Genomic DNA, 16,418 nt, shown 5'->3' with positions numbered 1-16,418 from the left:
AGCCAGTGAAACAGGCCATTATAGCACACTTCAGGAAAAAATAAAAGGACCTGCCTTTGCAGCAGTACAGTCTGGGCACTGGCTGGCTGTGGAGCAGCTCTGCTGGAAATGAGCGGGGGTCTTGTTAGGCAGCAAGCTGAACATAAGCCAGCAGTGTATCCTGGCAGAAAAGAAGGACAACAACTTCCTGGGCTGTATTAACAGAACACAGCTCACACACCCAGGCAAGCAAGTATCTCCTTCTATTCAGCATTCATTGGACTGCATCTAGAACACTAGTTTGGGGACCTCCAGTACAGGAAAGCCATTGATAAACTAGAGTGAGTTCAGCAGAGGCCCCACTAAGGTAGTCGGGGGCCTGAGTACATACTCCATGCGAAGAAGCTGCAGAAACTGGACTTGTCCAGCCTTCAGGGGAAGCTAATAGCTTTCCAGTATCTACACTGAGGTTATCAGGCAAGTGGAGCCAAGTTCTTTAATGGTGCTGCATAGCAAGAGGATGAGAGACAATGGGCAGTTGAAACATGAAAGGTTCAAACTGGGCATAACAGAAAACTTCTCACTGTGAGGACAACTAGGCATTGGAAAAGGTTGCCCAGAGAGGCTGTGCAGTCTCCATCCTTTGGGAATTCAAGATGAAACTGAGTAACCTGATCAGACATCATAACTGACCCTGCTTTGATTAGGAGCTAGAGAACCCTTGAGGTTCCTTCCAGCTTGAATTGTCCTCTGATCCTATAAAGTCTTGCCAAAAGAAAAGATGTTGATCCATTCATAATACAGATGTAACCTCTTTGGTGGCTCCTAATACCAGCATGTGTAAAAGATCCACTGTGTGGCCAAGTACTTAAATGAGCAGGTATGACCTGTGTGACATACTTATTTGTCATGGCATTAGTATTATAAACTTCAGCTAGTTTATAAATGTTACCACATTGTTGCAAACACCCAAACTCAGTCAGTATTAGAAACTGTAAGATCGTCGATCTGTGAAGGGCTGTATTATTGAAAGATCCCAAATGTGTAATCATTTCTGCAGTGGTTTTCCTGATGTCGTACCCTGACAGTGCATAAGAATGATGATTTGCATCAGTGTACTGATACATCTTTGTTGCAACATGTTGTATGGCTTTTTTCACATTGGTTCCCGTGTGGCTTTTCTTACTGCTTGCTTAAATCTTGTCCCCAGTTCCTCAGGAGAGTGTAGGAGAAATGGGAGAGAACTACTTATTACTGCAGTGCTCCCAGTTATCTAGAAGGTTTTGAAAACCCACATGTTATTTGGAGCTGTAATAGTCCCAAACAGATAAAGTATGTGTGTGTAGACCAATGCTATATCACAAGCTTAGTGAAGGAGTTATCTTAATGTCCTTAAGATTAAGTTCTTCAAGGGCAAGTGTTGTCTTTGACATAAGCTTTTTCCTAGGTGTTTGGATTTTCAGGAAATAATTTTCAAAGGAAAATACAGAGGAAGCTGCATCCCATTGGCTTTTTAAATAGGAAATGGAATTTGACCATGGGATGGTCAGACTAGATACAAAGAATATATTTTTTACAGTGAGGGTGGTGAAACACTGGAACAGGTTGCCCAGAGAGGTGGTAGATGCCCCATCCCTGCAAACATACAAGGTCAGGTTGGACGGGGCTCTGAGCAACCTGATCTAGTTGAAGATGTCCCTGCTTATTGCAGGGGGGGGTTGGACTAGATGACCTTTAAAGTTCCCTTCTAACCCAAAGTATTCTGTGATTCTAATGTTTGGGAATCCTCTGACCAAGTAATGGCTCAGTGGTAGCTTTGATTTTTCAGTTCTGTGAACCCACACCATAGAATATCACTGCCTTCCTATTCCTGGAATGGCAAAAAGCGGTTTCCCATACTAAGCTACTGTGACTTTGTAGTCTTTAAAGAATATGGAAAAGGTATATAGTTCAGCGTATAGTTCAAATTATGTTCAGCATCTGGTCCTGCTATAACTTTCTTCAAAGTATTTTCAGATCTGTTAAGAATACTTCTATGCATGTCTCCATCTCGTCTTAACATAAATTGTTTTTTTCCCTACGTCACTAGGTATGGTTGTCTTTTCTCATCCATCAGATACTTCCTTAACTTGCTTTGAACCTTCTGTGCCTCACAGTACTGTAATTCTTCCTAGTGTTCATGTTGTGCCATTTGAGAAAATTATATCTAGCTGCTGCAGCATCAGTTATAGAAGATGATGTATGGGTTCTTTAGCCTAAAATCTTCAGTCATCTTGTTTGGTTGTTTTTTTTCCAGAAATGTATCAAAAAATCTTTCTCCTTTTTTTCTCTTTTGCTGTTTGGTTGGGTTTTTTTCATCTGCTTCCCTGGATTCTTACCTACCATGATGTATACAGATTCTGCACTGGAAGAGTATAGAAAGTGTTTCATGGTCTGTGGTAGGACTATGCATACGTTCCCCACACCACCTGCCAGAAGTGCAAAGCATGGAAGAAGGGTTAGGATTAAGGAGTTTAGCAGGGATATAAACATCTTATTTTTAGACAATATTTTGAAACCACTGAGCAGAAGAGGCTTAATCTGGATCCCTGAGATGCCACCCAAGACCAGAGTTGCATTGAAGCTTTTACCAAAGGTTTACTATTCAAAGTCACAATTGAAGCTAAAGAAAAAGAACAATGCCTTCAAACCCATTTTTCTGTGATTTTTTTATCTAGCTAGTGTAACTTTCTGAGGCTAAACTGTTGTGTCAGCTGCAGATACACACATCTACGCCTAACCACCCAGTGTCTCTGTATACCAGCCCTGGACTCATCCCTATGTGGCTATCATTGTCTAATAGAGTACTCCCTACCTACCTAATCTCCAAAGGCAAAACCTCACCCTATTTAGGTCCCATTTGTAAATAAAACAAATGTTCTTGAAAAAGCACTCATTTGTTGTTTCTTCCTCCTCACCTTGCTTTACCTGTCTATAGACTTGTCTGCTGCATTTCGGTTACATTACTTCCTGCAGAGTTAACCCTTTGAACTTATTTCTCTTGTAGAGAGGCATAGGGCTTCAGGCCACTTTTTTTGCCAGTTGATACAGTTCAAGATCAATGTTTCTATAGATTTCATAAACTGACAGCTGTAAGGTTTTTATAACCACTGGTTTTAATCATAAGTTGTTTCTTGAAAATTATCCAAGAACTATATGCATATTTAAAAAATTGTTCCTTATATTCTTCTTCATTCCACCAAAAAGCCCGCATACAGAAAAATGCCATGAATTACCAAATGGATAGTTAAAGTGGGGCAAGCCATTGCTTTTTATTTCACAAGTCTTCACAGCATTGCAATGTTTGCAATGTAATCCTGGTTATACACAGAAACTGGAGGACAAGAGGCTGGAGAGCAGCCCCAGAGAAAGAGTTCTGGGTGTTTGGGTTGATGGCAAGTTGAATATGAGCGAACAGTGTGCTGGCAGCCAAAAGGGCCGTGCCCTTGAGTGCATCAAGCATAGCATAGCCAGTCAGGGGAGGTGATTGTCCCACTCAACGCTGCACTGGTACAGCCCCACCTCAAGTACTGTGTGCAGTTTTGGGCACCTCAATATAAGGACATCAGACTATTAGAGTGTGTCCAGAGGAAGGCAACCAAGATGGTGAAAGGCCTCCAGGGCAAACTTACGAGAAGCAGCTGAGGGCACTTGGTTTGTTCAGCTTGGAGAAGGCTGAGCGACCTCCTTGCAGTCTACAGCTTCCTCAAGGGGGGCAGTGGAGAGGGACGTGCTGATGTCCTCTCTCAGGTTACCAGTGGCAGGACATGAGAAGATAGAATGAAGCTGCATCAGGGGAGATGCAGGCTGGACGTTAAGAAAAAGTTCTTCACTGAAAGTTGGACTCAATGATCCTTATGGTTGCTTCCAACTTTAGATGTTCTATTATTCTGTAATTCTGTGATTCTCTTCTTGGGTCTGCTCAATTAAGGTAGCTTCAGAGTATCATCTTCAAAATTGTTTAAGATTGATTGAAATTAATGAAATATTTTATATATTGTATATACAACATATTGTACATAAAATGTTAATGTAAATGATGCAGTAAATGAAGACAATTTTTTATAAGCACTAATATGACTTTCAGAAATGCAGAACATACAGTTGAGTAGTCCTCTGTGATGAGTTACATCTATGTGTAGTGGTAGAAGGTCTTTACCCATTTAATAATGTAATAAATAAGACTGACCCTTACTTATGTTGCAAAAGCTTAATTTAGCTTATTCCAGCCTGCTGAATAGTGATATTCCACAAGCCTAAATTCTATTAATTGTACTGATGTTTCTAAAATTATTTTTTAGGAACAGTTAGAAAGTGAGAGCATGAAGTTAAAGCAACTCGAGGACAAAAATAATCAAAAGGAAAGGAAGCTTTTATCTATTATTTCAAACCAAGATGATAAAATAAGAACTCTGAAAAGCAAATTGAAAGAATTAAATGAAGCACAAAAGGGTATGCAGATGCCAACGTATAAAAGCGAGGTAAGATAAGAAACCAAGTAGAGATAAAATGAAAAAACCAAATATTTGTAAATTATTACTTCTTTCAAACATGTTTATACTAATTAAGAAACTGATTTTAAATTTCAGCTTTGTATAATTACTAAGAAATTGTTAAAGTATATCAAGCACATGCGGAACACGAAACTATTAAATACATATTTGTTGGTTTTTGTGCAAATTAATTTACAGTTTGTCATTAAAATGTTAGTATTTGTGAAAACTCCAGATTAGCATTTCTGTTTTATAATTTTCAGTTGGAAGTTTTCACCAAGATTGAGTTGATTTTTTCACTTTTATGCCAGCCCACGTTTGTTACAGAATAGCATCCAGAGTGCTACTCTGCCATTGCAGGATAGTTAGAGTGCAGTTACTGATGCGTCTCTAACCATGGAAATATATTTTAGCTGGCTAATTTAGAGTGAACGTAGGTAAGGGTAGGAGCGCAGCAACACATAGCTTGTTGCTGTTAGAGTTCTGCTGTGGCAAGCCTTTGTAACACATGTTGCTATGTGTAAGGCAGCTCAAAGCTTCCTACAGGAGCTGCAGTTGCGCTTCAGTGCAAGGAAAGGCAAAACCAGTCGGCTGTGGGTCTTTGATTATAATGATATATATGATCATTGAAATCAGCTGATTTGGCAGACATATGATCAAGTCCTGTGTCTGATTTGGAGCACATATGAACTACCTAGGCCATCTGGTAATGTAAATCTAGTGGAACTGCAGCTTAATGTCTGGTTATTATAAAAACTTTCCTTAATGCCTGGCAGATTTACAACTCTGTAATACTAGAGGGAACCACAAGGTGGTAGTCAAAGTTAGTAAGTTACTTAAAAACCCGCTAGCGCTCTTGAATACTAGCTTGTGATGTGTTCATTGAAAATTTCAGTGAATAAATTGATTTTTAAGAGCTAAAATAGCTGCATACCTCACTAACAAGCATATACACAATACATAATCTTACCTTATACATTTTTATATACAGAATTACCATCAAGCAATATTCTTAGAACCAGTTTTCTTTCAAGGGAGTATTAGCAAAGGAATGCTGCACTAAGTTGCTAAGTTAAACTAAAAATAGGAATTTCATACAAACAGTAAAAAAATTGCTTTTGTAATTTTGTGAATGTTATAAGAGCTTCCAGAAGGTCTAGGTGAAGGAATCCATGACATTCTTATTCATATTGGGAGTGAAAAGCAAAATGAATATGCTAACCTGTGATCAATATTTTCATATTTTACTTCAAGGTGAAAAGTAAGAAAGTTGTTCCAGATAAGCCTGAATTATCTGCAGGTATCTCTGGTATTTCAGCTATGCCTGAAAGGTAAATATCTTTGCAGCATTTTTTATTTGCTTTTAATTGTCTTTTCTGCTGTTAAGTAAGACCAGCTATTTCCCTCTTTTCTCCGCAGTATTTTAAAAGACGGATGGGGAAGGGGGGAGCAGCAGAGGTCAAAGAGCTGGTGTGGGAAGATAATACAGCCAGCAGCTATATGGAATCATAATAGCTGAGGCTTTGCAAGTATGTAAGGATAGGCTGGAAGAAAAATAGCCACTTATTTCAGCAGGAGGTTAAACTGGGAAACAGCAGTGGATGTTAATGCTGAGTTTTGGATAAGCATTAACTCCGTTGCATTAACTCTCTTCAAAACAGGAATGTACAACCATAATGGATTAACTGATGGCAGCACAGCAGAGGAGCCTGCTGCGCTGCCAGGAGGAGGTCTGGTAGTCAGCATGAAGAAATAATTCTTGGCCTGATCCATCCTAAATGAGACAGTTTGAAACAGGTTTATCTGTAAGCAGAAGCCAGCCAGCCCTTGCTCTGACCAAGGGACCAAAAGCAGTACATTTCCTAAGCAAGTATTCCCTCTTCTGCCAGTGTTTTGGGAAGAATATTGAGCGAAGTCTTAGGTTTGCATTTTTCACAGAATAGGCAGTAATATCACTTTTAACCATTTTGCTGAGGTCAAGTAGAAGGTTCTCTAGGTGGGGCTAGGAGAGTATTAGGGAGAAGTATCATAAATTCTTGCTGTCTTCTTATATTCTTGCCTAGGCATCTGCTTTTGGCCACTCTCAGACATAAGCTAGGTGAACTAAGTGGATGTTTAGTCTGACTCATTACTGCTTTATGATAAGAAAGAGAGGAAATACGACTGTGATGGGATAAACACTTTTTTGTCTTTACTGATTTATACCTAAAAAATTAAAAACCTTGACCTGTCTTCTGTCTTCCTGCTCTCAAATAGCTCCCTTACTTTACTCTTTTCTTGGAAAGAGGTATGTGACTGGTAAGATTACTGGTAATCTTACAGTAGTAAGATGATAGTACCACAAATATCTAGCAAATTGAGATTGATTCATTCATTTAATCAGATGTATATTTTAAAGCTCCAATTAGAAACTTGTGTTGAATCTTTTTTGATTTCTTATTTATCAAAACACCTAAAAATGGTCAGAATGTAGGTGTTAACAATAGCAACTTTAACTCCCTGTAGATATTTTTTTTCAAACGAGATACAAATAGACATTTGTGTCTTCAAAAAGAACACAGCAGAAGTAGGGAACACAGCTCACGATGTTGCTGATTGCTATTTGAATAAGCAATGAAAGGGCAAACAATTCACTGGAGTAAAAAAAATCTCTTTTGAGTTCCTTTGACACAACGATGCAAAAGAGAACACAAATCCAACTTCACTTTTTCATCCTTGAAGTTCATTTTATAAAATCCGTGATATTGTGCATAGAAATATAAATTACTCAGCAAGTTTGTCAGAATTTCACAATGGAGTTTTATGAGTGCATCAGTAACTAAATAATGTAGTGCCTTTGGGCAAACAAAACTCACACCAGTATGAAGAACTGTTTTTACCATTGTCAGTGTACATAACTAAATACCAGATGTCCATATGATACTCTGGAAAATACATAATTTTTAAAATCCCTCAAAATAAAAGGTAAAGTCTAGTGATATTGTATAAACAGGGAAGAAATGAGTTCATGATCCCCTCTCCAAAATGACGTGTAGACAGAGAAGGAATGCTTATTTGTTCCTTCTCCTGCAAAATCTGAAGCACACAGAAAACAATGGAGAACAGTTAATGTTCACAGCAGCAGCATCTTATTTTCCCTAGAATGAGACAGAAACAGTACCCTTGTGAAAGATAAGCTGTTCAACAAAACACCTGAGGGAACTGAAAGAAATGTAAAGGCTGGATTTTTATTTTTATTGCAGGGGGTGGGGGGGACGTGGGCAGGGGGGGATGTCCTTGCAGGGTCAGGCCCTAAGCACAAATGTATGTGTGTATGTATGTGTATGGTATGACTAAATAGCTTTTTGACAACATTTATTTTCTCTTTTCTGCTTGCTTTTACTGAGGAGGACAAAAATATGTATACATATGTTGAGGAACAAGGTATCCAAAAAAAGTAGCTTACACTATTGTTTTTCTCCTGTTTGTGGGTGTGACTAGATTAAAGGTCACAACAAGCTGAATTGGTTGACTCTTCCGTTAACAATTTTGATCTTCCAGGGAGAATCTGGAGACTATTTTCCATGACATGAAAGAAGAGTGTCATCGGATATGTATGCTAGCCAAAGAACAAACAGACCAACTGAGTAAATTTAAGATAAAGCCAGAACCTGAAACTGGTAATATCATACTTAAGCTCTTATTGTGATTCAACTGTTTGAAAGCTTTGCTTTATATTTGAAAATACTGTAAATTACACATACATAGAAGTACTTCCACTGTTTACCATCTGCCTTTTTCAAGTCTGTTCACATGGTGCTCAGTATTTCACCAAGAAAACGCACCGCCAGTTTTGGCATTCTATGACGAATGCTCCAAATCACATGCTATAAAAGACAGTCATCACATCAATGGCTCTTGTAATTGTTTTGTCCCTTGGAGTGAGAGGCAAGCACTTACTACATGTGATATCCCATCACACTGTGTGAATGACAGCACTTGCTTGCTTTTAATTTAGCTGTCAGTTCAAAAGATGTCTGTTATGAATGTCTCTAGACCCATATCTGTTAGAGGAAAACTGCCGGACTGAGGAGAGTCAGAGAACTTATTTTCTAGACTTCCTTGTGCAGACTTTTGAATACTGTTTTGTTATATGGGACAAAAGCTTAATCCAACACTTCCTGAAAACAAAAGAAAGGTTTGATTTTTATTGCAACTGGAAGAGATCCTGAATGTCCAGTTCTACTTACATTTAATATAATGTAAGCTACTGTGGGTATTCCCTATTAGTTTTTCTTAACATTAGGATCAGACTCAAGTGATTTCAAAAAACACCTGCCAGATTTATATAGTTGAAGCAAAGGATACTGATGTCAGCACTCACTTCTAATTTAGGTTATACCATTAGTGAAGGTTTGTTACATGAAGTGCTAATATGTCGCTTGTGGCTTTGAATTGCTATGTCTGAACTCTGTTGTTATATTCTGATTGTACACTACTAAACTTGATTAGTTAGAGGTTTAGGTGGGAATTTTGGAGGATGCGTGCTTGGCAACTTATTTCAGAATGGATTTTTTTTCCTTAAATAAGTGCCTAACTCAACTGTGTTAAAAGCTATACATTATAACAGATTTAATCTGCTTGATTTCTGTTACTTCTTTACTACAATATCTGAGTGATGTCAGAAGGCTGCTGTACAGTAAATCTGTACTGAAGTTATTCTCTCACCTGATTAGGAGTAACCATGTATATTATTACAATTTTTCGTAATACAGTGCTGAAAATGAAAGGGACAAAACAAAAGGAAAATATGGTCCCACTTCTCAAATGTTATTCAGTTTAAATATTTACGTAATTTGGAAACCAGTGGGAGTTTGGTACCTGAATACCTTCTAAAATTGTGTTCATGGTACCTAGCATGTTCTTGGCACCGTGTGAAATGGTTTTGGTTCCAGCTTCTGTTTCTGCCAGAACACTTCAGTAAATATATGCATGTATGTGTTAAGAGTTTGGGACAACATAATTTTCAATAAAATGAAAATGTTTATAGCTATAAGCCAAAGAGAAATAGGATTATTAGAACGGAATTATTTCCTTTCATTTCTATTCTGGCAGGTTTGGTGTCAAAGCTAGTGTTTGTGAAAGAGAGCTATGCCTCAAACTGCTTTCAAAGAGAAAAAATAAAGGTTAAAAAGCCAATAAGGAAGATCAAAAGCCTCTCAGGAAAAATACCCCAATACCACACCTTCAGTAACTATACTTCAGTGGACTGTTTAATGTTTTCTTCATTCTTTCTTCACAGAAATACAGTTTTCCATGCCGATACAGTGTACTGATAAAACTGATGAACAAGCAGAAGAGCTTTTTAAGCCTCGGGTTATAAAGGATATAAATAGAGGTGCATCATGCATCACATCTATCACACCAAGAGGAGTGGGCCAAGATGAGGACAACAACTCTGTAGAATCACTTTCTAAATTTAATGTCAAGTTTCCACCTACAGACAATGACTCTGCTTTCTTGCAGAGCACTCAGGAAAAACCAACAGTTCCTTGTACTGGTATAGCTGAAAACATGCTTCAAGATCATCATTTTAACCTGGAGTACAGAGACCATGCTGTTAACCTCAGTAAATTGGAACCTAACTCATTTGAAGCTCGTGGAGTTGATCTCATGACCTCAGCTTTACAAAGCTTAACTACTGTTGACAGAACAAATGCCCCAGATCATGCAAACATGCCCATAGAAAATACCCATGACAAAATGTGTTTAAAAACAACAGACACTGGTTTCACTTTCGTACCTAAGCACACAAACCAGGGTGTACCTGAAGTAATCTTTTCTTCTTTAGAAGCCGCTGGGACAACCATCAGAGGTCCTCATCAGGTATCTTTCTATAAATACTGTACATTTCAAAAAATGATAATGATTCAGACAATCACTTTGCAAAAATCTTTGAGATAGGTTTAATATATTCCATGAGTATCTCATCAGTCTTTTTTTAAGACAGTCTCTCCTGTGAGGAGTTCTTCCTGATACTGAAGTATGTGCACAAGGCACTTTTCCAGTGAAAGGGCAGGAATTTAAGCAGATGTAAGCACTCGATATGCTTGCACAATATTCATTATGTTTAAATATTAATTGCTTCTGTGTCTATTTCAAAGCTGTCGTTAATCGTAAGTTGCCCCCTAGATTGCTTGCTTTCTACCCTTGATCTCAGTTGAATGTGTCACATAATTGTTTCAATTGTTTTTAATGTACAGCGGGGAATATGACAAATGGACTAATTAAAAAGCTGAACAGATAAATACTTTCCTGAGGAAGAATTACCTACTTTTTATCTCAATCTGAGGTATAAATAGCACCCTATTCCTCCCCTCTAAGAAAACTTAAAATTTTTTGTTCATAGTTTATGCAGTCAAGAAGGAAAGCATATTTATTTTTTCAGATTAAGGGAAGTTCACTAGAATACTGTGGTTTAGGTTTCTGTAGGTACTTTGGCCTTGGACTTCACTTACGGCTACTTGAAGTCCATGGGAGTTTCTGAAAGCAAGGCCCAGATGCAGAAAAACATTCCAGCAGGTTCTGATAATCAGGTCTCTGAATACTTTGTTTCTTTTGTGTAACAGCCTGTCCTAACCGAAATTGCTGGCAAAAGCAATGAACCTTTATAGACTGATTTTTTTCACATTTCTGTGGCTTTTCTCACACCTTACGAGAGGACAGCTTTTCAAGGAAAAGCGAATAGTGATATTTAGGAAATCTGTGAGGGTGGATTTGGTGTATTTTTACTGTTTACATTGATGTACCTTTGTGATCTTTGCTAATGGCAAGGTGCATGCAGCCAAAGAGCTTTACCTCTCAATTTGGCCACTGTATGTATGACATGCAAAACTAGCATTTGGGAAATGGCTGTAGACATGATAGCTTTGATGTTTCTTCTCCTAAAATGCACCCAGTCTAGTTTAATTTTCTATTGCAAACCAATTTTGATGAAAAGTTTAAAGCATGAGAAGTTTGTTGTTCTTCATCACTGTATTTTAAACTATAAGCATGATTTTTTAAAATATATTTTAAGTATCTATTTGTAATGTAGGAGATCTCAATTCTATACCAAGTTACTAATCACAGTTTTTATTGTGCTTTATTTTTCATTGGATCCTCAGTTGAAGTTGTGACTGAGCTAAACAAATTAAACCATTTATTTTATCACTGGTAGAATTCCTGTGGAGCTGTGAAGCATTCACTCCATTGGTTGTTACTATCCTCTTTTTCTGTATTCCCTCTCCAGCTTGTTCTTTTAATAGTTAGGCTGTGTATTCATTTTTCAATAGATGGCACCCTGCATTGTATATTACAGCAAGTGAAACAGCTGGTATGTGATTATAAATTGATAGGGGAGTATGCAGCTTAAAAAGTAGAGAAGAATTGTGGTTGAATAGCAATTGGTTTGGTCATTGGTATTTCTGCAAAATAAGGAAATTAATTTGGAGCCATCATTTAAAATATAAATGATCTACTTTTTGGAGAAGAATGCACTAATGCTAACACTTGGAGAAAAGAAAGCTCATGGTGAACTGTTTCAGTATTTGTGAGTCATATCTACAATATCACTGTAGAACACACAGGACGTTGATTAAAATGTTCTATCTTATCCAAAAGCTTGTTTGAAAGAAGCCAATATTACTTTAGAATCCATTAAATATACATCTGTGTATATCAATATACATAAACATTCATCACCTTTATTCAGCTGCCTTCAAAAGAGGTTTTTAAGTATTTTTCCCAATGAATTGGACACAGGTTTATAGTTTTTTCTGACTTAATTGTGCTAAAGATTTGATTCACAGATAATGTATATGTAGGTTAAAATACTAATTTTTTTTTAAAGTTACTTGCATACATGGCCTTTTGACTGCATTAACTTCAGCAAAATTTATGTTTAAACTTGTTCTTAGTATTTTTACCACCTTTCTAAGGAGTAGTTACGCTGCTTATGGCTCACATCATCCCTGCCACTGGTAAAGCTCTGATAGGGAGGAATTATATACCTGATTTTTTTTTCCTAGTGTAGATAAAACTTTCAAGTATTTACTACATATGTTAACTTATAAAATGGAAAACCCCATAAATGCAATAGATTTGGCAACAGTAAGTTCTTGGAACTGCTCTCAGTTGCTGTAATAAATTTAGCTCTTTCCTTCTATGTGGATACTAAATGTGAAAACTCAGTACTGTTTTCTTAGGATGTAACTTTTTTAAAAAACATGTGACTGAAAAGAGCAGCAGATTAAAATAAACATGGATATTAGCGGACTTAGGATTTTACAGACTACATTTAATGAAGGCTTGCATATAGATGCATGTGTTTATCAGTATTCACAGTTTGAGGGGGTTGTTTCCACCAAAAATATTTCTAAGAATGTTCATGATTTTAAAAGCAAATTATAGTCTATTGATCTTAATCTGAATATTAATGTTTTGGAAATGGAACATGTGCTTAAATATACCCTATTCTGACATGTTAAGAACGTACTTAACACTCAGAGAAAGAAATGGAAGTTAAGTGCCTGCCTCAGTGGGTTGCTGTATGAGAGCCTCCCCTTGTGCTTCCAATATTAGAAATCTTACCATGTCCTTTGTGGGGTTTTTACAATACTATTTTATGTTTTTGCAAATGGTGCTTTACATCATAGGGTATTAGAAACAAGTAATTCTAAACACATTTCTGTAGGGATGTTTTAAGTGTGTCAGTGTCTAGATAGATTTAATATGCAATTTACACCAGCAACATACAATAAGTAGACTCTTTGAGCTGAAAAAAGTGGTGTGATTGCACTTAATTACTAATTAGTCAATTTAATTATATGGATTGCTGACCATAATGAAAGACAGTAAATCTGCTATTGCTATCTGATAAGCTAAACACTGTTTAAATAGGGAATGGGCAGTAAATTGACTCCAGGAAGTGTAGCTGGTTTAAAAAGGTTTAACCACTACGAAAAGCAGGTTAGTTGTACAGTGAGTTACCGTGGGAGGAATAAACAATAGATTCTAACTATTTGGCATAATAAAATTTGAATAAGAGCTGAAAATTAAAACTCTTGGGTAAGTATCAATAGCAAGAAATTTAAAACTTCCTAAGAAACTACTTTCTAAAGTATTCTTGCTTGCTTTTCCATGTGTGAGTGAAGCAAGAGAGGAGAAAACTGAGCCAAAAAAACTGTGGGACGCTCTTCTCTTCTAGGTTCCATCCCCACATAGAGCTTATACCAGCTTGCTGCCATTCTGTCTACTTCGCAGTCACAGCAGTATGCATTTAGTTTTCAATTTACTCAAAACCTAATTGTCCTGGCCATGTAACATAACCATGTATTTATCTTGTGTTGCTAATACTAAAGTAATAAAATTTAATTTTTAACTTTACTTTGAAAACTGATAAAGAGGTTTTCATTCCTTGTTGGTATGACGTTAAATAATTAGCGTATGCTCTGACTTGAAGTATGTATCAGGCTGATGTCCCTTGAACTCCAATGTCAGGTAAACAGACTTGCTGGCTTTAAACTAACTAGTTCAGGGACCAAGAGCAATATAGCTGCTGAACCAAATTTAGCATAGTTTACAGAGTTGCCTGAATACATGGATAGATATTCAGATGGTCCATTACGATTAATGCTGTCATAGCAGAAGGAATCCCAAAACAGATTTTTTGAGACACATTTACACTAGAAGGCAGTCAGAGCAAATAAGTATCTTAAATCATATGACATTGCTTTAGTCATTTTGTAAGTAAACTGAAAACTAGTTATGTGTCAATACGAATATAAATAAAATATTATTCATATTAACTCTGTACAAGAAACATTTTATTCTAAGGTACAAATGCATTTTCTCATTTCTTTTAAATGATTATTATGTACTATGACTTCTACAGTAAAATACTGAAATGCAAAGTTAAAGGAAAGCTTTAAAACATATCTGACTGATGCTACAGACTTCTGCTCATAGCAATATTTATCGTTAACAAATACCAAGGCATTTAAAGTGTTAGCAAGGATAGTATGTTTATAGAAATTAAAAAAATTGAAGTCCTATCCTGCTTTTCTTAAGTGAGAACTCTCTAGTTAGTGTCTCTGGCCAGGCAGGTGTAAAGGACATCTAGTTTTAAGAGGCAGGTATTCTTTTGTATAAATATAAACCACAGCAATAATAATTTTCTGTTTCTTTTAGCTCATTTGGCAGCCACAAGACAATGATTTGCTGGCACAAGCTTATACAGACTCTGAACTGAATCAGTGTGGAATATGTGAATTCTGTCGAGAAGTTTTCCCACCATCTATAACATCTAAGGAAGATTTTCTTCGGCATCTGAATTCCCACTTTAAAGTACAGTCTTAATGTATGAGAATTCAATAGTTCATTGGTTTTGCACAATTTGATTTTTTTATTCAATATATATGCTAAGAATTTAACAATTAAGATTTCTTGTAACAAGAATTCATGACTGAAATTGTCAGATAAGCACATTTTTAATTGTCTTTGACAAGGTAAAATGAAACTGTAAGTCACTCAGTACTGTAATTCACATTATTGCTTGTTATGCTTCAATATTACCTTTGAGAGTGATGTTAAACACCTTTTTTTTTTTTCTTTGCAATTAATCATTGCCTGAATAGGCCCAAAGTCATGATTATATTTATGAGTGTAGACTTGCAGGATTAACACCTTAATCTGGCTGGGGAAATTGGTGTAATGCTAGGATGTTTTTTCTCAGTACCTAGCGGTATGATTATGTTCTCCTTGAAGTAAACAGGAAGAGAAGGAGGCTCTCATTTTTCATTTCTGTTACAAAATTTCCAAATTTAACTTACAATAGTGAACCTCTTAATTCAGATTCTTGTAAAATCATCACAGTAACTGAATTGCCAGGTGTGCCAAAATTAGGACAGGCTTGTTCATGAGTGACATAAATGGTTGACTTTCCCAGATGAACTGTTTACTAGAGAGAGTAAGGAAACACAGCACCTAAGTGACCCTTTTGCCAAAATGTAACGATGGCCATGTTTTGGATATCTGTTATGTGTTATAAAAAAGTCATGACTTTGTTCTTATACCTTTCTAGCATTAATAATCGTTAAAAATACTTTCATGGAAAAGGTTATATTAGTATGAAGGATATAGTGAGAAAAGGTTAAACTTTCCCTAAAATTAAGAATACCAAAGATTATTTACCTTTCCTTCTGGTCTGCTATGAAGGATTGCTCAAGTCTGTTACAGCCGAGAAAGGAAAGGGGAAAAACCTATCACCCAAATCTCAGTGGCTTCATTTTTAACCTGGATATACCCAGTGGCTTTCTCAGTGCAATTTAAATTTGTGTTTAGTTGAAACATTGCATTCTGATAATTTTCTGGATTCACTGGAATCAAATTAAAAAGTGGGGGTTCTTACTAGGCAAATTAATGAGAAAGGGTGACTTGGCGCTTTTTACATTTGAATTTGATAATTAGCATTAATATTTTCATAGCAGCAAAGCACAAGTTTCTCTTTTTAAAGATTTGTTTGCAATTGAGCAATCTCTGGAAGAATTAACACCTGTATTTTTTTAGAAATTGATTTTTCTGCCATTATTTTCTCTATTTTAAATATCTCATGTTTTTGACTGCCTGTCAACAGAGTGTGCTGTAATAAACAGCAGTGTACACTGCATGTCTGCTTTATGACCTGGAGAAAGAGTTTGTTACTATTAACAGCTCTAAACCCCCGCCGGTACCCAGCTCTGAGGAGGATGCGTGCATCCCTGGACTCGCAGTACAGGCGTGTGAAGTACCTCCCCAGAGAGCACGGCTGGGGGTGGTTCCTGGGAGAGGCAGAAGTTCCAGGATTGGGAGGAGAGAAGGGGATTCGCACATCTCCAGCCAGCCCGACAC

General features: G+C 36.8%; 1 protein-coding gene across 3 annotated transcripts in view; it reads left to right on the top strand.

Annotated features, from left to right (window-relative positions):
• The window catches only part of TANK (TRAF family member associated NFKB activator), a 29,866-nt gene extending 13,658 nt beyond the window's left edge, over positions 1-16,208 (top strand). For all 3 annotated transcript variants that reach the window (XM_080399123.1, XM_080399124.1, XM_080399125.1), the window contains 5 exons: positions 4,320-4,499; positions 5,766-5,842; positions 8,052-8,170; positions 9,793-10,376; positions 14,721-16,208. In XM_080399123.1, coding sequence (XP_080255249.1) covers positions 4,320-4,499; positions 5,766-5,842; positions 8,052-8,170; positions 9,793-10,376; positions 14,721-14,888 — 1,128 coding nt within the window. In that variant the 3' untranslated portion in view covers positions 14,889-16,208. The remainder of the gene's footprint in view (positions 1-4,319; positions 4,500-5,765; positions 5,843-8,051; positions 8,171-9,792; positions 10,377-14,720) is intronic.
• The last annotated feature ends 210 nt before the right edge of the window (positions 16,209-16,418 follow it).

This window comes from Falco punctatus (assembly GCF_963210335.1).
Source record: "Falco punctatus genome assembly, chromosome: 8".
Taxonomy (NCBI): domain Eukaryota; kingdom Metazoa; phylum Chordata; class Aves; order Falconiformes; family Falconidae; genus Falco; species Falco punctatus.
This window is presented reverse-complemented; position numbering and strand designations above follow the sequence as displayed.